We start from the raw sequence: 27,837 nt of genomic DNA on the forward strand, positions 1-27,837 counted from the left end.
TGTTACAACTTCTTTTATTTGAAGTTTGCTCTTATAAATTTTTCTTAGAATTAAAAGAAAAGTGTAACGTCCTGCGACCATTGATTAAGTTTAATTCAGCCGCTAAAACTCGGTTTTGCGCTACCTTTAAAAAAAGAGAAATTGATAAAAGTAGATGTCAAATAGTGCTCTGGACAAAGTCTGCAACTCGTCAAAGGGTGTGAATCATTTGCCATTTATCAGAAGTTACTGTCTAGCTTAGGCTATCTTTCTTTTCCTTGAAAATCTTAGGAAACCTTCAAATATGAGTGGATCTTGGCAAGATTATATTGACAAACAGCTTTTGGCAGGAGGATTTATCAGCCAAGGGGCCATAATTGGAACAGATGGTGCATTGTGGGCAAAATCAGAGAATTTAAATGTGAGCTTTTCTGTTCAAAAACTTTCTGTCATGTTATTGTAGGCCTAACCATTCTTTTTTCTTTTGAGATTATAGACTGTTAAGGTTTTGGTAAGTTTTTTTTCAGCTCAGAAGGTTGTTGCTAGGCTACCTGAATAAAAGTTTCAAGAATAAATCTACAACCAAAATTAGGGTCTTTGATTGTGCTTTTGGTAGCCTAATACCTAATGATTGAGGGCCATGTGAAAGAAACACTAAAAATAATCACAAACAGGCTAGTTTAGCCTGTCTAATTCCTTAAGGCACATTAGGCCTACTTAACTTTACTTCCCCCCTCTTAATTGATAAATATGCAGTTCACTATATTTTCAGATACCAAAGAGTTATAATACCCAATTTGTCTGTATCTTATCATGAGACATTACAACCATTCTTTATTATAAAATATAGACTAGCCTAGTGGATAAACAGCCTGTACAGTAGCCTAGGCTTAACAAGGACTCCAGCCTTTGACTATTGGAAAAAAATACTTTAAAAGCTTGTATAGAATGGTACTATCCAATCTCCTTATACTTAAAACATTTTAGTCATCTAGTTGGAAAATTTGGCCCAGCTGTAGGCCTATAGGAGAAATCTATATTTGCCAACTAGTTGACAATAAATGTTGCCCCAGCTAAACTTTTGGTAATTTTTTTTGCCAAATCATATTATTGACTTACAAATCATGTGAATATACCACTTGATGCCTTTTTGGTAAATTTTTACCAAATCATATTATTGAGTTTCAAATAAAGTGAAATATACCATTTGATGGCTTTTTTTTTATGCTAATTACAAATATAACAATCATTTTTATTGGAAATCAATTTTAGCCCCCCTCCCTATATATTTCAATTCAGGATATATATTTGCACATATAGGGTGGGGTTTATGTTAGGTTAGGGAGGGGGGGGGGGCTGGAATTCATTTCTGATAGAAATGATTATTATATTTGTAATCAGCATAAAAAAGGCATTGAATGGTGTATTCACTTTATTCCTAACTCAATAATATGATTTGGTAAAAATTTACCACCTTTTTTAATTCTCTTTCCAATATAATAATCATTTTTGTCAGAAATGAATTTTACCCTGACCCCTATATACCAATTCCGGGTATATATTTGTACATTAGGGGGTGGGGGTAAAGTTTAAACTTACCTCCCATTTACATAAGAAATAAAATTTGCCCCCCCCCCCCGAATGTGCAAATACATACCCTGAATTGGTTTATATAGGGGTGGGGCTAAAATTCATTCCCAACAAAAATGATTATTATATTTGGAAAGAGCATAAAAAAAGGCATGGTATATTCACTTAATTTGTAAGTCAATAATTGAAAAAGGGGATTCTACCCTTTGACTATTGGAAAAAATTACTTTATAAGCTTATATAGAATGTTACTATCCAATTTCCTTCTAACATCATTTTTATACAATCCTAAAAAGGGCTTATCCCAGATTTTCCTCTCAATCACTTGCACTATCTGTCTTGGCTTTTTCTACAATTAGCCATGTCTTGATGCCTAATGCAAAATACTTGATTTTCAAGTATTTGAAGTCATGTGTTGCTGGAAACAAACATTGACCCAGAAAATAATTCATTTTCCAACTAGTTGACTAGTAACTTCTCCCCCTCAAACTTGCTTTTCCAGCTAGTTGACTAATAACTTCTCCCCAGCAATACTTGATTTTGCCAACTACCTGGAAACAAACGTTGCCCCAAAAAACAATTCATTTTCCAACTAGTTGACTAATAACTTCTCTCCAGTAAAACTCAATTTTTCCAACTAGTTGACAAATAACTTTCCCCAACAATAGGCTACTTAGATTTTGCCAACTAGCTGGAAACAAACATTGCCCCATCAAAAAATTTTCCAACTAGTTGACTAATAACTTCTCCCCAGCAAAACTTAATTTTGCCAACTAGCTGGAAACAAACATTACCCCAGAAAACAATTCATTTTCTAACTAGTAACTTCTCCCCTCCCAGGAAGTTCCTATTTCCTTTAAATCTTTCTTTATGACATACTCTTGCCCCAGACAAGGACAACTTGCTTTCCTTTTAGCCCTAGACAGTTGGCCAACAAAGAAAACCTTTGGCAATTTGTCATTGTGCCCTAGCCGTTTCAACCTTTCTTTCATTATAACCCTAGAAAGCAGGATTGAGCCACATTTTTTGTACAGCCTACTGTTTGAAATATGGTCAGTCATCTGGGTACCTAGAACAATCTGTAGGCAATTTCTATGGAAAACATCTAGTAAATTGTCATCCACTTTTTGAAATTTTCTTTTAGTTTTGTATATATTGATGGGATCATCAGGGAGAGAGGGTTGCTTTTTTGTCACGATAACAACTAATATATTAAAAAAGAGCATGAAATAAGAACATTGAAATTTTTATTTCGTTAGCCTACCATGTTTTTTGAGAAGTACTGCTAAACTGAAATATTACCATATTTGGAAATTTGACTAATTTACCCTTCTATTCTTAGAGATGTATGCACTCACAGTTTCAAGTAGCCCAGCCTATAATAAATAGGCCAGGGTGAAAGCCTATTGAAAAATAAAGTTTTGTTGGGAAGAAATTACAAGTCAACTAGTTGGAAAATGAATTCTTTTCTGGGGTAATGGTTGTTTCCAGCTAGTTGGCAGATTTAAGTATTGCTGGGGAGAAGTTATTAGTCAACGAGTTGGAAAATAAATTGTTTTCTAGGGTATTATTTCTTTCCTGCTAGTTAACAAAATTAAGCTTTTCTGGGGATAAGTCGCTAGTGAAGAAGTTGGAAAATGAATTGTTTTCTGAGACAATGTTTCTTTCCAGCTAGTTGGCAAAATTAAGTGTTGCTGGGGTGAAGTTATTTGTCAACTAGCTGGAAAATAAATGTTTTTTTGGGAAAACGTTTCTTGTCAACTAGTTGACAAATATAGATTTCTCCTGTAGGGATGGGCAAAATTTTCCAACTAGATGGCAAAATATTTTTAATTATAAGGAGATTGGATAGTACTATTTTATATAAGCGTATAAACTAATTTTTTCCAATAGTCAAAGAGTGGATATCTGGCTTAACATTCATCCATCTATACAGTCCTGCTTTGTTCAAGGGCTATAATGAGATAAAGGATGAGATGGCTGGGACACATTCTACTGATGAAGGATGACAGATTGGCAATGATTGTTTTTTGCCAACCATCTATGGCCAAATGAAATGCAGGTCATCCCCAAATGGAACAGGGGGATGTTGTAAAGAAAGATTTAAGGGTAATGAGAACTTCTTGGGAGGGGTAAAGAAGTTTTGAATAGAATGGGATGGAGAAGGAATGTGCATAGCTGCATTTGCCTCAGGCGGCTTGGTGCTAAAGTAAGTTTCTAGTAGGAGTAGTAGTAGCATTCCAAGATTACTTATATGAGAAGCCTTATTACTTATTCTTAGCATTTAACAAGACATAAATGATGTTAGAGGATAGGAGGATTACTACTCCAAAAAGTAAAGATTAGTTAACAGATAAGTAACAGCTGTTAACCCAGAGAATATAGGATATGTAAGTGATGTGATATGTAAACAAAATATTCAATCTTTTCAAAAATGGAAAAAAATCATGAAATTATATACAGAAAACAAGAAGGGAAAGTAAGTGTGAAATATAGCACACCATAAGAGATTTGTAAATAAACTTCATTTATAGTGGAGCACATTATAAGTATCTTTTGCTATCTTCTACAGGTTATATGCATGGAGATTAGTGTTAAGTTGACAACTCAAAAAGGACAAGCTTCAATGCACTATAAGATTCACAAACTAGGATAAAATATATCATAATTGGAAGGGTAAAAATTGCAGGGAAGTCTTAACTTGCTCGAGACAGATGCTTGCATAAAGCCTGCTATATCTATTTGAAGTCAAAACCATGTTGGAAAACAAGTTGGAAAATGAATTGTTTTCTGAGACAATGTTTCTTTCCAGCTAGTTGGCAAAATTAAGTGTTGCTGGGGAGAAGTTATTTGTCAACTAGTTGGCAAATATAGATTTCTCCTATATGGGCAAAATTTTCCAACTAGATGGCAAAAATATTTTTAATTATAAGGAGATTGGATAGTACCATTTTATATTAGCTTATAAACTAATTTTTTTCCAATAGTCAAAATGGATATCTGGCTTAACATTCATCCATCAGGGGTAAAGTGAAACAATGCATTTTTAGGAATGATATGATAAATTATTTAACTTTGGGCTGTGCTAGTTTTAAATTAACTTTCCAGGATTTTCTTAGAGACCCCAGCCTTAGGGGTAAATTTTTCACAAATCATATTATTGACTTGTGAATAAAGTAAACATACCACTTGATGCCTTTTTTATGCTCTTTCCAAATATGGCCTAATAATCATTTTTGATGGAAATGAATTTTACCCCCACCCTTATATATAACCAATTCAGGGTATTTATTTGCACATTAGTGGGGTGGGGGTAAATTTTATTTCTGATTTAAATGGGAGGTAAGTTTGAACTTTCCCCCCACCCCCCTAATGTGCAAATATATACCCTGAATTGGTATATATAGGGATGGGGGTAAAATTTATTTCTGACAAAAATCATTATTATATTTGGAAAGAGCATAAAAAAAGGCATCAAGTGGTATGTTTAGTTTATTTGTAAGTCAATAATATGACTTGCAAAAATTTACTGCCTTAGGTAGGTCTAGTTTCTGTGCTTTTGAATTCCTGCCTTTAACCTATCCCTGTTTGTAAGGTTGATTATAAATATTGTCAAGTGTTAAGATAAAATTAGGGCTAAAGTAATGCACCAGTTAACAACACCTAAAAACATGGCTTTGACTTCAAATAGATATAGTAGGCTTTATGCAAGCATCTGTCTCTAGCAAGTTAAGACTTCCCTACAATTTTTACCCTTCCAATTATGATATATTTTATCCTAGTTTGTGAATCTTATAGTGCATTGAAGCTTGTCCTTTTTGAGTTGTCAACTTAACACTAATCTCCATGCATATAACCTGTAGAAGATAGCAAAAGATACTTATAATGTGCTCCACTATAAATGAAGTTTATTTACAAATCTCTTATGGTGTGCTATATTTCACACTTACTTTCCCTTCTTGTTTTCTGTATATAATTTCATGATTTTTTTTTCCATTTTTGAAAAGATTAAATATTTTGTTTACATATCACATCACTTACATATCCTATATTTTCTGGGTTAACAGCTGTTACTTATCTGTTAACTAATCTTTACTTTTTGGAGTATTAATCCTCCTAACCTCCAACATCATTTATGTCTTGATAAATGCTAAGCATAAGTAATAAGACTTCTTGGAATGCTACTACTACTCCTACTAGAAACTTACTTTAGCACCAAGCCGCCTGAGGCAAATGCAGCTATGCACATTCCTCCTCCATCTCATTCTAGTCAAAGCCTCTTTACCCCTCCCAGGAAGTTCTCATTACCCTTAAATCTTTCTTTACAACATCCCCCTGTTCCATTTGGGGATGACCTGCATTTCGTTTGGCCATAGATGGTTGGCAAAAAACAATCATTGCCAATCTGTCATCCTTCATCAGTAGAATGTGTCCTAGCCATCTCATCCTTTATCTCATTATAGCTCTTGAACAAAGCAGGACTGTATCACATTTTTTGTACAGCTTACTATTTGTGATACTGTCTGTTAGTCAGGTACCCAAAACAATCAGAAAGTGAATTCTCTAGAAATCATCTATCAACTGCTCTTCTGTTTTCAGAGCACCCACACTTGAACACTGTCATCACTGTAGATTCCAATATTCTAATCTTTGTGTGTAGACTTATCTTCACTACACCCACCATCTTTGCTATCAATACTACCTATGAAAGTGAAGCTGTCCACTTGATCCATCTTGTTGTCCAACTTCACCTTCACTTATTCCTAGTCATAGCAACTTAGTCTTATTAATTTTCAAACTAATTCTGGCACCCCAAGTTCACAAAACTTTCTCAATCAGCTCAGATGCCTTCTTAGTATCACTGAAAAATGTAAGTGGTAAGTAATTGGATTAACAATGCTTCTTGACTACTAAGGTCCCTGCAGTGTGTTGCTACAGCTGGCTTTGATCTCTGGATCCTGTATTACTGAGCCAAGATCAAACCCCCTGCACCCCCACAGGATACTGAAAATGTCAGTTGGGAAACTTTACAAAGTTCAGAAAGATTGCCGCCAGTTTTGTTTCAATTGTTTGTCAGAATTCATTAAATTTGTTAAAGAAGTGTGTTTCACTTAAGTAGGCCACCTACTCACACCTGACATTTTCACTCTAAGTAAAATCACAACTGATCCAAGGTAATCACAACAGCTGTCATAATCATATGAAATGTTGGTTTTGTATTACAATTGTATTGATAGGAATGATGCAGAAGAGGCAAAAACTCACTGCTTATCATTGTTAGACAGAGCATCTCCTAATAGACTTCTCTACAAATTCTTGATTTGGCTTTTGTTTTTCCAGAATAATCATAAGTTGAGTTAGGAAATACTTAGAAAATGCCATCAAGTATTTGCATTTAGGAGACAGCTGCCAGACTGCTATTCATGAGCAGACAAGGATTTGCTATGCTTTGGAAGTGAACCCAGCCAAATTCATAACTAGCCTATGTGTATACAAATACTTCTCTTCTACACAAAACACTAACTCATAGTGTTTTTTGAGGATTTTTTTTTACTCATGTAGTGCTTTTAGGACCTCATTTTAACCAAATGGCATGTCTTGTGTTAAGTCATGGGGTCTTTTGTAATATAAAAGTGTTGGAGGCCTGACTTCAGATTTAAGAGAAAAACATTGTATTATGCTGGAATTCCAGTGCCATAGATTGACCGGATACCTGGTATAATGCATCCCAGTGTGACCTAATGATGATGTCAATATTGATAGGGTACAGTATGTAAAGTCAATGGTCCCATGAAATTCAATTTACCATAAGAAGTCTCATATCCTCTCAGTGCAGCACCCTTCTTGATGATTAAACATTATTGCTTTTTGCCACTAGTTGGTGATGTTAACTCAGCATGTGTGATCTTATTGGAAATACAATAATTGAGATTGTTAAAAAAAATAGAACCTTCAGGTCCTTTCTCTCACAAAATTAATGGAACTATCATCTATGATAGCCTAACTTTTCTAGCTCTGCCAAAAAGAATGCTAGCCTATTGAAGTACCTTAATTGATCCATTTTACTCATCAGAATTAAATTAAAGATCTAATAAAATGAGATGTAGCCTAATTAAGTGTTATAAGCAAACCTCTACTAAGACTCCTCATTTTTCAGTAAATTAGTGAAAACTAACTAAAGAATTAAAGGGTGAAATCAAGGCTGTACCCAGAGGGGGGGTTGAACCCCTCCCGAAATGTTTTTTTGACTCATGAAAACATAAAAAAATGGATATAAACCAATTTTGTAGGCGTTTTTTTAGTTTTTTTTTGTGTAAAACCCCCCCAAAAAAAAACCTTTGAGTAAAACCCCCTCTGAAAAAAAAAATCCTGGGTATGGCCTTGGGTGAAATTGACCTAAGTCTTGCCTCAGCTTGAACCAAGCCTTCCGTTTTCTAGTCTTCTGGTAGTTATATTGAAGCTGATTAATTATTTTGAAGTGACTTTTATTCTATGAATTGTAAATATAAAAACTGAAAGCTTTTGAAAAATATCTTTTTTGGTATTTTGACTGAAAAATACCTTTTTTTAGTATTGAAGAAATTTGAAAAACAATGAAATTGTTCCTCTTGCTAGATATTGAAAAATATATTCTCCACCTCCCTTATATTTTTGTGAATTGACACCACTGGCTAAGTTATGAAAATGTGAATGAAAAAAATTGTTTGTGTGCATTTCGACCATCACAGAGATTCAATATGAAAGTAAAATACTTGTTTTTATGTTATTGAGTTCATTCTAGGTTTCTTGAACATGATATCATGTGATGTCATCTGTTTGATTATTCATACTAACAAAGTCAGCTTCCTGGAAGCTATGCATAAAATGGTATAAAAATATGCCTTCACCTGCATTGGAAGTTTTGAAGCAGTTCCACCCCTAGACAAGACAAACAGATAACACACCTAGTGCATCTGATTCTTGCATAGACATGGCACAGTTGACAATGATTCTTGTCTATAACTATCTCAGGCCATTGAATGAGCCCATCCAATATAAGCCATCATGCAGTCATGGCTTTATAATTTTTGGTCTTGTAGGTGTAGATGGAGCATCCACACCCAAGCACTGGGCCTACCTTGGTTCCTAAGAGCTGTTCCATTGCTGCTCATGAAGTAGTTTATTATTTCAGTTTTGAATTGAAAGATGCACTTCTTGTACTTTTGACCCTGCTGATTCATATACCAACAATATAGCATCCATGTATCAACTACTGACACTTTTTTTTTATTAGGCTTCACAGCTCCATCACAAAGATTCACAAATGATGATTTTCCGCTAGTCCTGGTAGTTACCTCATTTTCTAACACTGAGGTACTTGTTATACCTTCTATTGAACGCGTCAAGGGACGAATTTTTCAGGATTACCTCTGCCGGCAATCTATTCCATGTGGTAACCGTTTGCCAGGCGAAACTCGTTTTCAGATATTCTTGGCGGGGAGTACCCTGCTCAAGGTAGTCCTGGTGAGCTGTACTTTGGCGAGTTGATTGCAAGGGCTTTGCTTTATCAGGAACAAGCTTTGATAGCTCCTCTGATGGAGGGTTATACAAGTACTTCTAGAAAATCGACATGGATGCCACATCAAGACGTTCCTGGATCAGCTGTGGGGTTTTAGCTTTCATGTTGCCAGAGGTTGTTGCACACACTGCTCTATTTTGAATATGTTGGAGTGGAGTGATGTGGCTTTTTGGTGCACCAGCAAAGAGAGGACAGGCATATTCCATGACAGGTCTGATGCACGAATTGAAAAGTGGCAGAATCATCAGGGAGAAGACTTTTGCATCTTAGGATAACTCCTAATTTCTTGTTGCAAGAGAATCTAATTTTACTGATATGCTCAGTCCATGAAAAATCCAAAGAGAAAGAATAGCCTCTAATATCACTTTGAACATCTATCCAATGCAATTTAATAATTATATTATTTGGATCTTCTCTACCATAGAAGGTTTGTGCTCTGTGATCCTGTAGGGATGGACAAGATTCATTTGCTGTTTTTGTGTCCCATCTTTGGAAGTTGTCAGTGAGAAAAGGCCCAACAAACAATGATACAGCTGTTGTTGTACCATTTATAATTAAAATCCCAGTTCAATTATATAGAGAAAGCTTCCATGGCCTCATCATTAGCATTCAAATCCTTTCTCTGGCTGTCAAACAGGGGTCTAATGTATTAAAATAAAGAAATCTAAAAAGGAATTTGGTGATCAAGTGGTTAATAAGATCTGGAAGTCAAAAGGTTTAGGAAATTACGGGACAAACTCAAAAACAGCTGACACTTTATGGCATTGAAGGTAACCTCTAAGTACTAATCAGATTAAAACACTTTTTTCAAATATATGTGGTAGACACTCATCTCTTGATGAGCTACTGGAAAATGGACCATAAAACAAATTCTGATTAGTTATCCAAAGTAGTATATGACAAACTCAAATGTCTCACAACCATGAGGGGTAATTGTACAGTAGAAATTTCTATTGAGTTGATAGCTAATTGCTCTGAGGCAATTAGCCCTATTTTGGCTACCTGTTTTGATCATGCAGAAATCCTACTCAGCAACATAGTGATGGCATTTGACAGTATCCAACACCTGATAGTCATAAACGGAGGAAAAGAAATAGGTGTTTGGCAATTTCTTATGAGAATGGATGTATATTTCCTGTAGGATCAAAACCAATGTGCTCCACACATGGAGAGTGAAATATCTAAATTTCAAGAAACATGTGTGGAGCACCCCAAATAGGACCTCTGATCTTTTTGATTGTTTTCAACCCAACCCTAGTGGAAATACAAAATTCCCACAAGTATGCTGATGACAAATCAACTGTATCATTCCCATCATTCTGCACCTCAGAAAGTCTAGCAGAGGAAATCATCACTTCATCAATATTTTCCCAGCTACAGCATGATCTTCAGAATGTAATGTTTGCAGTTAGAGAAAAATGAATCATATTCTATGTATTAGCTTCTTATTAGACAGTGAAACAAAAATATAAACAAAGACTAAATATTTTGATGATGCAGTCGGTCATCATCATCAGTAGAGTTACTAACTGATGTAAGAGTAGAGTAGGTTAGTAACTCTACTGATGATGATGACCAACTGTGTCATTGAAATACTTAGTCTTTGTTTATATTTTTGTTTCACTGTCTAATAAAAGGACCTATCCCTATTTTGAATTCTTATTGATTTCGTCATAGAAAAGGCAGTGTGGTCATGGGAAAAAAAATACTAGCTTCTTAATAACCACAATCCTGTCCAAAGAAGACATTGGACTTGCAATTAAAATGAAATAAAATTCTAGAAGCAAATATCATAGGAAATATGAAATGTCACATATATAGACTATCCTCCAAAAGCTTCCTTCTCCCTAAAATCATTTACATGCCATGCTAGCTTTAATATCCAAATGTCCATTATATGCAGTCTATACTTTATGTATGCACAATCACAAACCAATATACTTGTCCTATTTGAAACCCAGGTTTAGCTGCTATCCAAAATGAAAAGCTTGAAAATATTCAGAAGCAGGTGTGACAATTAATGCTTGGAACAAATTACACATTCTGGTACTTATGCATTATACCAACCACACTTTGTTCTTGATATGTAGTAAAACTGGTTTTTCTGTGTGTGCACTTGGAGATAATCAGCTTAACCTGAGGGAGATAAACTACTATGCAGATATATTTTAATTAAATATTTAATAAAGAGAGTTGGTTAGGTTTGATATTTAATGTAATGTATTCTGGGCGGCCTGCTTTCTATAATTCTCTGTTGTAGTTTTCATGATTTTGTTAATTAAGTATTGTATTTTGATTATATTTTGGTATATTTCATTAGGATTAACTTCACTTCTTGGCTGTTGTCAGTATGATACGGAAGTACCCACCTTCTATGAGGACATCCTGTAGATGCTGGGGCTTCAGAAGCTATCAAAAAGGTGCCATTGCTTTATGATGCTTTTTTGGGGGGGGGGGGGGCCTTAGCTCTGATGCCCATCACAAAATTTTACAGGATCTTCAGGAACTATAAACCAGCCAGTAAATTACATATAGAAGAGTTCACACTTCATCATGTTAATTCCTTTGTCCTCAACCCCAAAAGGCGTCAAAACGATTTTTTTTTTCTTTATTCTGTACTTTTTGAAGCACTACAATGATGAAGCTTTTGAAAATGCTGTGTAAAGTTTTGATGATTCATTTCTATATTTATTTCATTTTATTGTGTGTTATATTTTCTTGTCATGTTATGTCTACTTCTAGCTGTTTGCTACTATTTCTATAATGAGTATTTATTATTTATAAAAGCGTCATGTGTACCTTGGCAATTCGGGAGGATATTGATGTTTTCACTGACATAAACAAATTCGTAAAGTATAATCATCCTGTCTCTTGACATAACATCAACAATAGCAGAAATCTTGTTGGTCTTTCCTACTGGTGGTAGATGCTAGGCTCTTTGATAATCATCACAAATAAGTGGATACCTGAAAGCTGCTCCATTTCTTTTTTGGTCACCTACAAACTGGTTTCTTTGTTCAGAATTGCCTACAGATTAGTTTGATAGGCCAAATATCCATTCGTGGGGTTACCAAACAGAAGTTTGAAGTATCTGACGGGCAATTAATTCAGAAGGAGGTGGGAAAGAGATGAAGTCCCCTTTGTGGCTAGAGGCCGCAAGTTTGCTTTCTCGAATTGTAGCTTCTTAGATATTGAGATTTCTTTGAAATGTGATGGGTTCTTGTCTGATTATGAGATGATAAATATGGAGTAGAAAGCTCTGGGATCCATCTCTATCAACCAGCATGGGAAGGGACAAGCTCTCTTTGTCAATGACTGGATTTTCCCCATTGTTGCATTCTCAAGTGGATTTTATTCTAGCTCTCAATGTCTACTTTGATATTTTCGTCATCTTTGAAAGCAAGCTCTGTCATTTGACCATCAGGTTCAAAGTTGTACTGAACAGCTTCCTGCTGACTAGACATACATTCCCTGTTGCTAGCAGTCCTTCTTTTGAATATGACTATCGTAAAATCAAATTCTCTAAGACAATAGCAGAAAAAAATACTTGATTTTCAGAACAAAATTCTATACTTCAAAACTAATTAAGTATGAAATGCAAGTAGAATAGTCTGAAATAAAGAATTGAAAGAATGAACGTTGACTGATTTATATGCTGCCCCCTTCCCCCTCCTCTCCAAAAAACCCTAAAGGATTCAATAACCATAGTTAGTAGTCAATAGAAAATAGGGCTCAGTCAAGCAGAAATTTTGAGTTCAAGTACCCTTCCTAAGTAATAAAATATGGTACCTCATAAATCGCCATTTCCCTTTATTTTGTCCCAGAGGGGCACAATCTTTGCATTAATGCCATCAGACAAAACATTTGAGACAGCTGTTTGTTTTAAGAAAAAAAAAAATGAAAATATGCAAAAATCCAGGGGGTAAAGTCCAATGTTCCTGAGCAAATTAATGTGTAGCATATAATTAAAAAAAAAATAATCAAATGTAGGGATTACTTTAATAAGAAACATTTGTTTTATGTTAAACGATTATGGGCTATTGACACCAAATGTAGTTAATCACTAGTGCCTTCCATGGGCTTTTCATCACTTGTAAGTATTTCCCCCTATGCTACAAGCTCTCCATACCTCTGCAAAAAATTATGATCTATCTTTCCTCTGGAAGCTTATAAATTCACCCTTCAGCTTGAAACAACATATTGCTTGAAGTCTTAAAGCATTGCAGGTACCTACTGCTTAGTCTCTTTCAAAACAACCCTAGTCAATATACAGGTTCCTCATGGTACCTCATAAATCGCCATTTCCCTTTATTTTGTCCCAGAGGGGCACAATCTTTGCATTAATGCCATCAGACAAAACATTTGAGACAGCTGTTTGTTTTAAGAAAAAAAATGAAAATATGCAAAAATCCAGGGGGTAAAGTCCAATGTTCCTGAGCAAATTAATGTGTAGCATATAATTAAAAAAAAAATAATCAAATGTAGGGATTACTTTAATAAGAAACATTTGTTTTATGTTAAACGATTATGGGCTATTGACACCAAATGTAGTTAATCACTAGTGCCTTCCATGGGCTTTTCATCACTTGTAAGTATTTCCCCCTATGCTACAAGCTCTCCATACCTCTGCAAAAAATTATGATCTATCTTTCCTCTGGAAGCTTATAAATTCACCCTTCAGCTTGAAACAACATATTGCTTGAAGTCTTAAAGCATTGCAGGTACCTACTGCTTAGTCTCTTTCAAAACAACCCTACACAATATACAGGTTCTATAGTAACCAAAATTAAAGTCATCATTCAAACGGAGTGCTGCCAGTCATGTTTTAACTGTGATGCCAATTGGAAGTATGATATAAAATTACTATGACAATTTCATCCAAGGCTTGAAATAGCCCTGGGCTATATGCAAAAGTTTTTGACATAGCCCTGGGCTATATGCAAAAGTTTGCTTTTTTGTGTCAAATTTGCTTTGTTTGGCATTATGAATCAGCTGTTGATAAAGGATAAGTACAAAAAATAATAATGGCAACCGTATAAAATCAGCAAATATTGTATAAAACCAAGGACTATATCCAGTCCCATTAGGAGGAGGAGGCTGGAATGAAGTTGTCAGGATGGTGACTATCATATCTGGAAAAAGTGTTAAATAGGGAATTGATTGGTATCAATCTTTGGTTATTAGCCCTCTTTCAGCATGGGACTCGAATTTGCATCAGAATAAAAACTGATTGGTAATGCTTTTCTCCTTGAACTCAAAACTGTTTTATTATAATCCATATAATGATTTTTACTCTAATTTTCCAACGTTCGTGTCATGGATTTTCTAGCCAACTAGACATTAGCCTTGAAAAACGTTTTTGTTTTGTACATTTAAGATCAGAGCACCTATTAAAAAAATGCGTAATAAGCAAATTGAATAATACAATGAATAAGAACAATAGCAGGCAGAACTAATGTTGGCACACATTGAAAGCATATGCAACAATGATTCAACCCTAGTTACCTGTTGCTACAACCCTAGCAAACATTGTTGTGCATTGTCAGTTCAGGTGTCGTTTTGAGTTGTTTTTATATGCTTGTTCTTTTAGTTTTGCTTGATTTTTTTTTGTCTTCTGATGTCTTCTGACAATTAATGTAAGCAGTGCTGTAACTAGCATGGGTGCTACCTGGGGCAGACTCTAAAAATTCCACCTCCTCTTTGTGAGTCTAATAAATAGCCCTCCCCCCATCCATGGCTTAAAATGGACTAGTAAAAAAAAATTGTTTGGATAACATTAATGCTCTGCAACTATATAGATTTTTTTGTGAGCATGATACTTGAAACAGATCAGGACAGTTATTTTACACAAATAATAAAATATAATAAATAACTGGATTTTGTCCATGATGCTCTGGAATGAAAATAAATTAATACTATGAACTCCATGTTTGTGACTCAATGTGTAGGGGACCGCGGTTTCGGAGGCGTATTCTCCATCGTAAGCCTTGGCTGCTACTGACATCTTCTCTTTAGACAGTTGGGACTGGAGGGATCAACGTGGCATGGAGTAGGAGGGATCGATACTTGTGCTGAGTTGTGTGGGATGTAGTAAGGCAGGTATTTTTAGTTGGATTGGGGTGAATGAATTGGTGTGACTTAATGCGTCGAATAGAGGGTGGCATTTTAAGTGTAGGCTGTAGATTAATTGAAAAAAAAGGTACCGTTCCTGAATTGATTTCAATTTGTAGTTCTTTCTTACTAGCCATGTTTTTTTTCCAAAATGGTTTTCTAAACTCCTGGTTAAGATGGGCTGGGGTTCACTCTTAGTAGGTTGCAGCTATCACAGCTGAGGTTTTTCTGGATTCCACAGTAACACATTCAACTTTGGTACACACAATTTCTGTTTCTGAATCCTGACCACGTTCTACCACAACGTTTCTAATGGTTGTTTTGATGTTTACACAAATCGGAGTTTGATCTTCCGTATTCGTAATATACTTTAGAAGTGACCCCGAACTTGTTTTGTTCTCTTAATCTCTTCTTTCTGTCCCGCCTCCTGGAAGGAGTCATCTTGGGTGACCCACATCCCTCCCTCCTCTTAGTTACGCGCCTGAATGTAATTTTTAATTTGTATCAATTTTTTAAATGCTTAAAATATATCTGAATTGCTATGAGCTCTTGCTTTCTATTTTTAAGCTTTTTTGTATTTTTTGCAGTTTTTTTTTGCATTGATTTTAATTTTTGACTGGCCTTTCACTGTTTTTCTTTTATCAAGATTATTGTAATTTTTTTCCCAAATTTTTTTTTTTATTAAATTAATTTTTCTGATTATAAATTCAAGTTTAGCAATGTTTGCTCATAAGTCATTTTGAGAATAAAACTTTATCTTGTCTTATCTTATCCAATAGACCTTACTCCAACTGGATAAGGTTCATCTTTTACTTGTTTGGGAGCTCAGAATAGGTCTTTATCAGTATTCATAACATAGATTATATGATCCTTTATTCATTATTATTTAAACTGAATTCTGAGCTTCGCTTTGCCAAAAACTGGCCATACAAGGAACCGTCACTGGTACATCAGTACTATCCACAACACAGATTATGTGATCCTGCACTGGTTCTTCTTTGAATTGAATTCTGAGCTTCACTTCCCACACATTGAACTATCGTCATTGTAAAATATAGCATAGATTGTTTGATCCCGCACTGGTTCTTCTTTAATCCGAATTATGAGCTTCGTTTTGCCAAACACTTGCTACACAAGGCGCCATCATCGGCACACCGGCACCATTTGCAGTACATATTATGTGATACTGCACTAGTCCTTCTTTAAACTGAATTTTGAGCTTCATCTTGCCAAACACTTGCCACACAAGCTACAATCTTTGGTACCATTCACAAAATAGATTTAACAATCCTGCTCTTGTTCTTCTTTAAACTGAATTCTGAGCTTCGTTTTTGCATTTGCCACGCAAATTACAGTCTCTCAAACAATTACCAAACAATGTACCATCATTGAATCAATGCTGTTCAATTTGTATACTATTGCCCTGTCCAAAAATTATTCAGATTCATACATATTTGCTGGTGGCTCGAAATTCTGTAGCCTTATTACTCAAAATCATAACTCCAGCTACACCTTGCTTCATTATCTTCATTATCATCCACCATTTGGATGCTTGAATCTATCCTCTAAAAATGTAAAGCCCTTTGTCTGAATCTGAATTACCATTACCATTAATATTGTTTCCACTAAATGCAGCCAGAAGTTCTAGAAATGGTTGATTCAGAGAAAGACTGTAGGGTTATAATTGCAATTTACTTCTAGTATACTTAAGTACAAATGACAAAATCAGACAGTGTTTTAGGTCTTGTCAACATAACTGCCGGTTTAAAAAAAACTGGAGCTAACTAAAAACTAAACATAGCTGTTTTTATTTGCATCCACCTTGAAAACGGATTGTTGCTGCATCTCCCTGATATATTAATTACTGTAAATTACTTAAGAGGTTCTAGAAAGAGGCGCAGAAATTCTAACATGTCTTGGAACCCTGCACTATAAAACATACTTGAAAAGACTAAAACTTCTAACACCTCAGGACTAGACACTATAATGAGATGCAATTCACGTTTGGGATTTTAACTCTTCTAAACTTCCATCGTTAGTTTTCCTCCCTAGTATCTGAACTACTAGATGTCACTCGAGGAAGTTTTGAAAACAAACAGGTTCAAGAGTCCACCATAGCTTCTTCTCAATTCTTTTAATCTCAGGATGGAACAACATGTCTAAAGAAATCATGTGTGCCAGCAACGTTGAAGTATTTATTACTGAGGTCAACCAGGACTGTTCACTCACCCAATTCTGCTACTAGTGTCTGTAGATTGTGTGATAGCTCTAGAGGCTTCTGAATCTCTGCATAAAACCTTTCGCATATAGAAGAGATTTAACCTGTGTTTGTTCCTTTTCTGGTGCCTCTGTGATTGAATATATTGCACTGCTTCAGTGGATCAGCTAAGAATTCTGCTTTCACTTCGCTAACATCCCTATCTTTCAAAAGAACTTAGCCTGTGTTCCACAAATCAGTTATCATAAATGATTGTACTTATTTGGTGTTATTTTCATTCTTAGACAGGGGATAACAGAAATTATTGGCAATTGATATTATTTCAAATGTAGAACGGACTGCGATGTTGCAACGGATTCCTTTGGATTAAAAGCATTTTAGGAGCTATATATTTTTTTTTTTTTTCATTTAGCCTGACAGTATGAACAAGTAATCATTGGTAATTAATGATTGTTATGACATCCTCCCACCCCAACCATGAAGTAGCTGCTTTCCCTTTAACCATAGACGGTTAGCCGAAAAGGACAATCGTTGGCAATCTGTCATCCTTCATCCGCAGAACATGCCCTAGTCATCTCAGTCCTTCTCTCGTTACAGCCTTAGAAAGCGGGATTGAGGCACACTTTTCGTACAGTCTACTGTTTGAAATACGGTCATTAAGCCGGGTACCCCGAACAATACGTTGGCAATTTCTCTGGAAAAACATCTAGCAAATATTCATCCACTTTTCGGAGCGCCCATGCTTCAGAGCCAGATTTGACCACTGTCATCACTGTAGCTTCCAATATTCTAATCTTGGTTTGCAGACTTATCTTCCTATTCTTCCAAACTTTTTTTTTTTTAACCGCGAAAAAACACCCTGGGCCTTGGCTATTCTACTTTTAATATCTTGAATGCACCCACCGTCTTTACTAACAATACTACCAAGGTAGGTGAAGGTGTCCACCTGATCGATCTTCTCGTTATCCAACGTCACCTTTTCATCGGCACTTACTCCTAACCTTAGCGACTTAGTCTTCTTATTATTTATTTTCAAACCTACTCTAGCACCCTGAACTCTTAGGAATAAAATTGAAATAATTCAGAAGCATTCCCTCTTGAATTATATACAAGAAGGGTAAACTTCCTCGATCCTAAAACTGACTGCCTTTCTACCCTAACAGACAGAGGAGGCAGCACTTGTCTGCCTTTTGCCAAGGCTGACTCGTCTAATGAATGTGCTAAGTCCATTTTTGAAAGAACTTGGCGATAAAACTGAGTCTATTCAGAAGCACTCCTTCCGGATTGTAGACCTCAAAGAGGGTAAAAAGGGGGTAAAAGAAGGTAGGCCACTTCTCGTCTCAAAACCACATGCCTTACCACGCAGAAGGGCTGGAGGGACAGAACTTGTCTGCATTGACTGAAAAATGAGCTATCTTCACCTTTGCATCTCAGCCTTTCTGTTTAGGCTTTAGAGAAATTCCGTTATTCATCAATCCATGCTCTTAGTGGTAGATAATCGAGAGCCTTTTGGGAATCAACAAATTTTTATTTCTTAACTTTTATGGGCAAAAGCATTCAACTAATTAATTTTGTTTATTTATTTTCACGATTATTGCGGCACCTCTGACAAAAATGTGGTGCTATTCTAAAAACTTCATAATTTTTAAACAACCAAAGAAATTTTTTGGAAAATCGCTGTTCTCAGGTATGAATATATGTTCCCAAGATGAAAATATGATGTTAATCGTACGTAATATTCTTATTCGTACGTTGGAAATATTTTTATTCGTATGTATGGAAATAATCAATCTTACGTATCATACACCATCAAAATCTTGTTCGTTCTTTTTTTTTACAGGAATAATGAAACCTAATTTCCAACAAGATGGGGACTTATTAGTTGAGGTAAATTCTATGGATTTTGGCTTCGATATTGGCGATTTTTTCCTTAATGCGGGGATATTAGGTATGCGTAGCCTATACACTCCTTTAAGTACATTTATGTATGCATCGCTTTGGAAAATTGCTGTTGCTGGGTATGCACAGACCTAAGATGAAAATATTTTTTTTTCAGCTTTGCCACTCTTATATTTTAAGACAATTTAATGATTTGAAGTGTAACAATTACTTTCTCTTGATTCAAACCGAAATAAACTTCCTTAAGTGCCAAAAAAAAAGGTTCGTTTATATATAATCTCATATTTTCCTTAATCCCTTTGCTCTCCCACCCTTAAGGGATTAAGGGTGGTTCTCCTTAATCCCTTTATGTGCAGCCGTGTTCATAAGTTAAATACTGTTTCATTTCAGGTTGCACAGCAAGAGCTAGTTACTCTAGCGACCAATTATGCCAACCACGAATATTTCCAGGCTAATGGTCTCACCCTAGCTGGCACGCGCTATATTTTCTTGTCAGCATCAGACAGAGTTATCAGAGGGAAGAAGATGAAGCAGGGAATTCATTGCATCAAAACGGAAAAAGGTTCATTCTTATTTGTCCTTAGGATTTGTAGCTTTATTCTGCGGATTTAGAGGCTTTTCTTGATTGCTCTTAAATATTTGCGGATCTACTTTGATTAATTCGATAATTATTTTTCAGGCTATATTGATTTTCTAAGGCTGTTCAAAGCCCCCCCCCCTCATGGGAGAACCAAATGTGTTATTTCAAAATCGATTTAATCTCTGTCCTTAACACCATCCTCCCCCCTCTTTAACCAAAAGTCTACCTTTTTAAGAGTTGCAATTTCCAGCTTTATTTTGCATATTTAAAGGCTTTTCTTGGTTGGTCTTAAATATTAGCGAATTTGCTGTGATTTATTCGGGATTTTTTTCTGGGGATGTTGAATTTCTAAGGCTGTCCTCAACGCTATTCTCCCACCCCCAACCAACAGTTTACTTTTTGAATTGTTGCAATTGTACCTTTATTCTGCATATTTTCTATTTTTTTTGTTTATTATATTTAAAAATATTGCTGTTTTACCAAAGTTCAGATACTTATCAACAGTTCAGTGTATTAGTATCATAGCCCCACTTTTTATGACCCCTTTGCGTGCAATTAGACTAATGGGCCTTCTTATTACCTACTATTATTACATTACTTTTTTGCCATACAGATAGATCATATTCGGATCCCATGAAATGTTTGATGGCTATGGGATTTTTTGGAACACAATTTACTTGTGTCTTGTATTTTGCCTCTGATGCTGAGTTTTATGCTCCTTTATTTCCCTTTTTGTAGAAACGAAGATAGTTGTGGTATTTACCTATTTTTGCTGGCGGATTTTCAACTCTCAAAAATAACGCCACACCTGATAGGGTTCTTTTGTATGAAGTTCGAAACATGAAAAAAAAATATTATAAGAAGTGTGCTTTAATTAATGTGGTTTATTTTTAGCTAATGTGATTTTAACTAATTATGAATTATTAATTTTATCAATTATTAATTATATTTAACTAAAGCTTTAATTAATGTGGTTTATTTTTTGTGCCTTATCTTTGTTGCCAATTACATCATTTTTTAAAGCTTATGTTAAAAAGGGAAGTCAAATAACTCAATCCTTTTTTACTCGTTGCTGTCTCAAATTACGGGGCTATTTTTTTTTATGAAACTTAATCAATAAAAAAAAAAATTCAGTAAAGTTTGATTCGGAACATTTTCAACAAGTTATGTCTCAGCTATTCTGTGGAATCTGCCGAGAACAATTCAATCAACGAAACTATTGTTTTATTTTAAGTTTGGACTTGGTAATCAAAGCATGGACAAAAAAGCTACGTATGTTTTAAGTTTATGGTGTTGTTAAATTCATAGAATAGTGGACTTAAAAAAAAGAGTAAAATTCAATATCGAACACGGAATGAGACTAGTGGACCAGTACAAACTTTGTTGAGTTTAATCGTACGTTCATTGGCTCTTATTCATATTAACTGAGAAACAAGTTTTTTTTTGGACTGGAAGTAAGGAGTGATATTAATACTTATAACGAGCAGAAATGATTCCATATATAAGGGAGGCTGTCCCATCCTCTACCCCTTGCTCGTTAGGCTGAAGTTTTTTACTGCTTTGAAAGAGCAAGAGGTAATGGAGGGCGGAAAGATAATTTGACTTTTCGGAGGTGCTTCCCCATTTTCCTAAATCAGGAAAATTCTCTCCGGCTTGTAGCTTTTGATGGGCAACCTTAAACTTTATTAATGTTATGTATTTGGAATTAGCATAAAAAGCCAATTCTTTTGATGTATTTTTTGTTGTCAAAACTCATTGTATAGTTTTGGCTTCTATTTGGTCGAGTCGCTCCTTACTTGCATTTTGTTACCACGAACTGTTTGATTAATTAATTGATTTATAGCCAATACAATACAATGTTAAATCTCAAGGATAGTTGGAAGAAGCGAAAATAATAATTTATATAACTGAGAAATGGGGTGGTCAGATAAGGTTTATCTTGGTTTGGCCTTCTGCTTTCCTGCCCGGAAAGTAACCCCATCCGTAAGATGGAGCGTTTAAAAATAGTTTCCTAAGAAATTTTCTTTTGTTTTCACTATAAATACATTTTCCCGAAAAACAATTCAAATCTATGCTTTTCCCCCATAGGCTCATGCCTGCCCAGTATACCCTCTAGAGACTTACCTGTCCTTCAGGTAGATTGCAGATGTCCTGCTTCTGGGCGAATTATTCTTTTGCATAGTTAGAATCTATATAATAGTTTTATGGATTTAATATCTCAGAGCCCATGTGCTTTTCTCTGTTACTACTACTACTACTAACAACTCACCGCAACACCAAGCCGCCTGGGGCCAACAGAGCTACGCAAGCTCCTCCTCCATCCCAATCTATTCAATGCTTCCCTCTTCACACCCTTCCAGGAAGTTCCCATTTCCTTTAAATACTTCTTTGTGACATCCTCCCACCCCAATCGCGGACGACCTGCTTTCCGTTTAGTCCTAGACGGTTGGTTGAAAAGAAAAATCTTAGGCAATCTGCCATCCTTCATCCGCAAAACGTGCCCTAGCCATCTCAACCTTTCTCTCATTAAAGCCCTAGAAAGCGGGATTGAACTACACTTTTCGTACAGCCTAGTGTTTGAAATACGATCAGTCAACCGGGTAGATAATATTTAATATTTTCTCTTAAGTCTTTAATGCATGATAGATGCTCTCAGATCTGACCTTTTGGTGGGTATCACGATTTTCTCCAAGGATAGTGGGGCTAAAAACCGCGAAAGTGTCTTTTGGCTTCAAAATTTGTTTTGATTTTCTTGGGGATAAAAACGATAAAAATCCGCCAGAGCCATTGCTGCCGAATCGACGTTTCAGCTGTTGGATTTCCTCGGGGGGTGGGGGTCTTTTTCTTACGTTTCTTAGGGGTGATTAAACTCATGATACTTCCCTGGTTATAGCCATGATAATCAGGGGGATCTTGTGAATCAATTAATAGATATTTTTTTATAATTTTATTTGACAAAAAAAATACAGAACATTTTTGCTAAGAAAACCCCTATGGGCTTGTTGGCGGGAGATGGGATTCTTCTATTCTAGATATTATCTTAAACAGACTATTTTATATTATTGTGGAGCCGAAGTCACTAATAAGATTGGCTTATTGTTCAAGATAAACGTTATCAGGTCTTTTTATAAAGAACCCCGTTATTGTAGCAAAATAACGTCAGTTTGAGTATCTGTGCGTTTTTTCATGTAATTCTGCTATGTGCATTAGTCCCCCTCCCCCCTCCACCGACAGATGTCCTGCCACTTTGAGAAAATGCCGGGAACTGAAGTGATTTACAGCCAGAGAAAAAAAAATCGAAAATGTAAATATTTCAGTCGAGACCATCCGCTCATCTGTCCTCAGTGCAAAATGAATAATACACAAACATAAGCAAAAAAACAAGAAAAAACAAACAGTTCGTGGTAACGAATTGTAAGCAAGGAGCGACCCGGCTCAATAGTAACCGAAACTCTAAAAACATAATTTTGATACCAATAGATACATCAGAAGAATCAAATTCTTATGCTAATTTCAAATAAGTTTAGTTTTACCCATCAAAAGTTGCGCGCCTGAGAAAATTTGCCTTATTTTCGAAAAAAGAGGAAACAACCCCTAAAAATCATAGAACTTTAATGAAAATCACACCATCAGATTCAGCGTATTCAGAGAACCCTAGTATAGAGGTTTCAAGCTCCTGTCTGCAAAAATGAGGAATTTTGTATTTTTTGCCAGAAGAAAGATCACGGATGGGTGTTTATTTGTTTGTTTGTTGTTTTTTTCTCCAGGGGTGATCCTATCAACCTAGTAAGTCTTAGAATATCGCTCTAGAGGTCATTTGAACGGAAATTAAAAGTTCTAGTGCTTTTTTTAAGTGACCAAAAAAATTGGAGGGCAACTTGGTCCCCTCTTACGCTCATTTTTTTCCGAAGTCACCCTATCAAAATTTTGCGAGAGCCATTTTGTTCAGCATAGTCGAAAATCTAATTAATATGTCTTTGAGGATGACTTAATCCCCCACAATTCCTGGGGGAAGGGCTGCAAGTTATAACTTTGCCCATTGTTTACATACAGTTTTGATTATTGGGAAGTATACAGGCGTGTTCAAAAGGAATTTTTTTTCTAGTGGGGGGTCGGCGTAGGGGTTACGGGGGAGGATATTTCCTTTGGGGAAAGAATATTTCCATGAACGGGATACCGGTTACCCCGGCATTATCCAAGAAACAGTCGGGAATTGATTAAAAAAACAAGTTTTTTTTCAAGCGAAAGTAAGAAGCGATACTAAATCTTAAGATAAACATAAATCATTGCGTATATGAGGGGGTTTCACCCCCGATTCAATACCTCCCTCTTTACTCTAAAGTTTTTTTTATTACTTTCAATATATCTATAGAGTCTCATTCAACGGCCTTTGGGTTTAAGGGGTTTTTGATTCTAAAAAAATTCGAACTTTATCGTCTAGAGCGAGGTATTGACTAGGGAGCGAACTCCCTAATGTACGTAATAAAAAGATACGAATATAGAAATTCGTTACGTAAGTTAATTCGCAAGTTTCGTCAGAACAAGATTTTGAGAAAGCCAATTAGCCAAAAAAAGGAAAATTAATATGCGAATTACGTTTTAATTATTCATGTACGGTGAGCCAAAATCAAAGTTGCATTAATTAAAAAACGTCTAGAAATTAAATTTTAAAAAAAACAAGTTTTTTTAACTGAAAGTAAGGAGCGACATTAAAACTTAAAACGAACAGAAATTATTCCGTATATGAAAGGGGCTGTCCCCTCCTCAACGCCTCGCTCTTTACGCTGAAGTTTGACAGTGTCTCACAATTTTATTTTTTAAAACAATAAAAAAAACTTTAGTCTAAAGAGTGACGCGTTCAGGAGGGGACAGCCCCTTTCATATAAGAATAATTTATTTTCGTTTTAGGTTTTAATGTCGCTCCTTACTTTCAGTTAAAAAAACTTGTTTTTTTTTGTTAATAATCATAAAATTAAAGAATTGCTTATGTTGAACGGTAAAAAGTAACCTTCTTACCTTTTATCAAGGAGTTAGAATTGCATAACCAGACTGTCAAGTGAACTTTTCTGCAATTCGAACTGCCTATTAAAATTGGCTTGTAGAAATGAAGAAACTTGAATCTCAATTTAGTGTACGAGAGGGAAGAAAGAAGTCGCCAGCTCCATCTAAGGACTAATAGTAATTGATTTTTCCATTGATTTTCCATCTAGGGCGGTTTGTTCTAAAATTATGTTGCCATTTGGGGGAGCTATTGGTGGATTATAAGGCATCGACCAAGCCTCTCCACTCGTCCCGAAGTGGTACCACAGCGATGATGTCTTGCCTTTCAAGTACTGATGAGGTCTCAACCGTCCTCAAATCTCGGTCAGAAGTTCGCCACAAGTTTTCTTCGGACGGCTTCGTCTTCTTTTGCCTTTTGGTTTCCAATTGTAGACTGTCCGAAGAAGGAGGCCTTCTTTCATACAGAGTACATGTCCTAAATATTTACACCGCTTCTTCCTTAGAACAACAGTAATGAGAGACTAGTCCTTTCTACTGTGGATTTTGGGGTTATACTCTTTGCTCCTAAGGCACATATTTTCGAATGCAAGGTTTCTCTTTTCAAGCTGTTGATTCATTTTTTAGCACCCCCTATCATAGAGGAGTATGGGGAGCATATAGCTACTGTAAAGACGTGGCTTTAGTCGCAAAGAATATTTGCTGCTTCTCCAAATGGCCTTTAGTCTATTAAAAGCTGTCGGTTTACTGACTAATTCTGAGTTTAATCTCGTAATTACTATTATTGTAAGGTGTTTTGTTGACCCATCATTTAAAGGCATCCCGTTTGGTCATGCATGCGCCATTCGAGTAGATTTAGCTACTCGTTACTTTGATTTTCAGACAAATAAGCACTGTAACTCTAATAGTGGCAATAGTTTTTTAAGTCTTTACGCGTTGATACAACGCGTTTTTTAGCTCTGTATTTGCCGGCATTCATGCATCCTTTGGTCGAATGTGGTAATCAAATTTTTTTGCAAATTAGTATTGAGTGGAGCTTTGTTGTTGCATTGATGTTTGATCCCCCTCCAGACTGAGTACGCTTGATCGATTGATTTGCGCTTTTTTTAGTATATCATTAGCTGCGTTTTTTTTTGAAGTTCCGTGTTTCATGGTTCATGTTCCAAGTTTCATGTTCTTGCCCAAAAACGCAGTTTTTGTCGCTTTCGTGTTCTCTGCCCATGTTCCTGGTTGAACGTCTAAAAACGCATTTTAGGAAAAGTGGCAAAATATTCAAAACTGTGGAAACATGTGGAAAAATTCTGAGCTTTTTACTTGCCTGTTTTCTTGTACACATATGTTTCACCTTGGCCTCTATTCAAAAACGCATATTCAGCAGGATCTATGTCCATTTTCTTCCCTTCCATCTTATCTTTTCTTTTGTCATCTACAGATAACTTTTTTTTCTATCTGGATAGGGACCAATGGAACACGCAACGCGCACAAAGAGCAAGTTCCAAGTTTGAGGAAACAGACAGTCGAACAGGCAACATGATGTTTCGTGTTTCGCAAAAAAACGAAGTTTTGTTAAAACATGCTGTTACGTGTTTTGTCGAAAACGCAAAAATGGCAAAACACGATTAAACCACGGAACCAACCACGCAAAAGAAACGCCATTATTGGGCTCTCAAGGGACCAAGGGGTTTCGGTTTTCCCAAAATCTGCTGTTGCGTATTTCATCATAGGAGACACATTTGTAGTGAGAACCTTCAATTAATAAATTGTATTTGCTATATTTTAAAATCCTAGACTTCGTGTATATAAAAAAAGAAAAGAATAAAATCACTGACAGTCAGGTAAGAGTTGTTCTAAATTGGTTAAGTTCCAGTCAAGTCCTGAGATTTTAGTTCTAGTTTGTGGCTCGAGATTCTGACCTTTTTTTCATTTGAATTTTTTCTTCTTTTTCTAAGAGAATTCTATAGAATTTTTGAAGTTTTGAAATTTCTTTAGAATTCTAAAATTCTTAAAACCTTCTTTTGACTTTAAGTGAGCAAGAGTGTTATTGTATCATTAGTGTTGTCTTACTGGAACATGTGGCTTATCACGCATGTTTGGTAATTTCTTTATTTTTCATATTTCAGCAATTGTCATAGGAATCTATGATGAGACCCACTGCACTCCCCAGCAAGCCGCCAACGTCGTTGAACGACTAGGAGAGTACCTTATGCAATATGGGTACTAGGAACATGTTTTTTATTTTGCATATGTAAGCTTATACTATTCTGTAATTTTTTGAAAAGTGGTCAAATTGCATTTTTCTTCCTTTTTTTCCAATAAAAGCTATTAATTAGTCTGGAATGGCTTTGTTTGTTAATTCAATAGAAATACTATGTGTATTGTAAGGTGTTTGTATTTATTAACGTAGTTACTAAAATTCGGTTGCCTAAATTTTGTAATTTTGCGGCTGGTGAAAATCTGCGAAAAATGTCTAGGGTTCGCTTATCTTTGTCTTATTTTTGAATAGAACAGTTTCGCAGAGTTAAAATCTTTTGAGAATAAACGAATGCCCCAAGAAATTATTTTTGGAACCCTCTTATTCGCTCTGGCACACTCATCTAATCCACCCTTTTTAATGCTTCTGCGCCTTATGTAGCCATATAACTCACCTCTTGACTATCCTTACTCCGATCCATTTCCTCTTCCATATTCTTCTAAGCCTTATGAGAATCAGTGTTGCCACCCCCCAGTAATTTATCACTATTTCTAGTGATTTTTACATTGCCCAAACAAAAAAAGATCACTAAATCTCACTTAAACACATAAATTGCTAGATTATTGAAGAAAATCATTACGTCAACCAAACAATCTAGTGAATTTTTGTTCATCGGGTGGCAACCCTGGTTAGAACACAGTGTACTGTAGAGG

General features: G+C 35.6%; 1 protein-coding gene across 1 annotated transcript; it reads left to right on the top strand.

Annotated features, from left to right (window-relative positions):
• Window positions 1–185: 185 nt before the first annotated feature.
• Window positions 186–27,270, top strand: LOC148940997 (profilin-like). Its single transcript, XM_089105171.1, has 3 exons — window positions 186–400; window positions 19,746–19,917; window positions 27,054–27,270. Exons 1-3 carry the CDS (start codon window positions 284–286, stop codon window positions 27,152–27,154), a joined length of 390 nt encoding a protein of 129 aa, XP_088961297.1. The 5' UTR covers window positions 186–283; the 3' UTR covers window positions 27,155–27,270.
• Window positions 27,271–27,837: the final 567 nt, after the last annotated feature.

Source organism: Artemia sp. Qi Xiang Cuo, chromosome 19 (assembly GCF_049724085.1).
Source record: "Artemia sp. Qi Xiang Cuo chromosome 19, ASM4972408v1, whole genome shotgun sequence".
In the NCBI taxonomy this organism is placed as follows: domain Eukaryota; kingdom Metazoa; phylum Arthropoda; class Branchiopoda; order Anostraca; family Artemiidae; genus Artemia; species Artemia sp. Qi Xiang Cuo.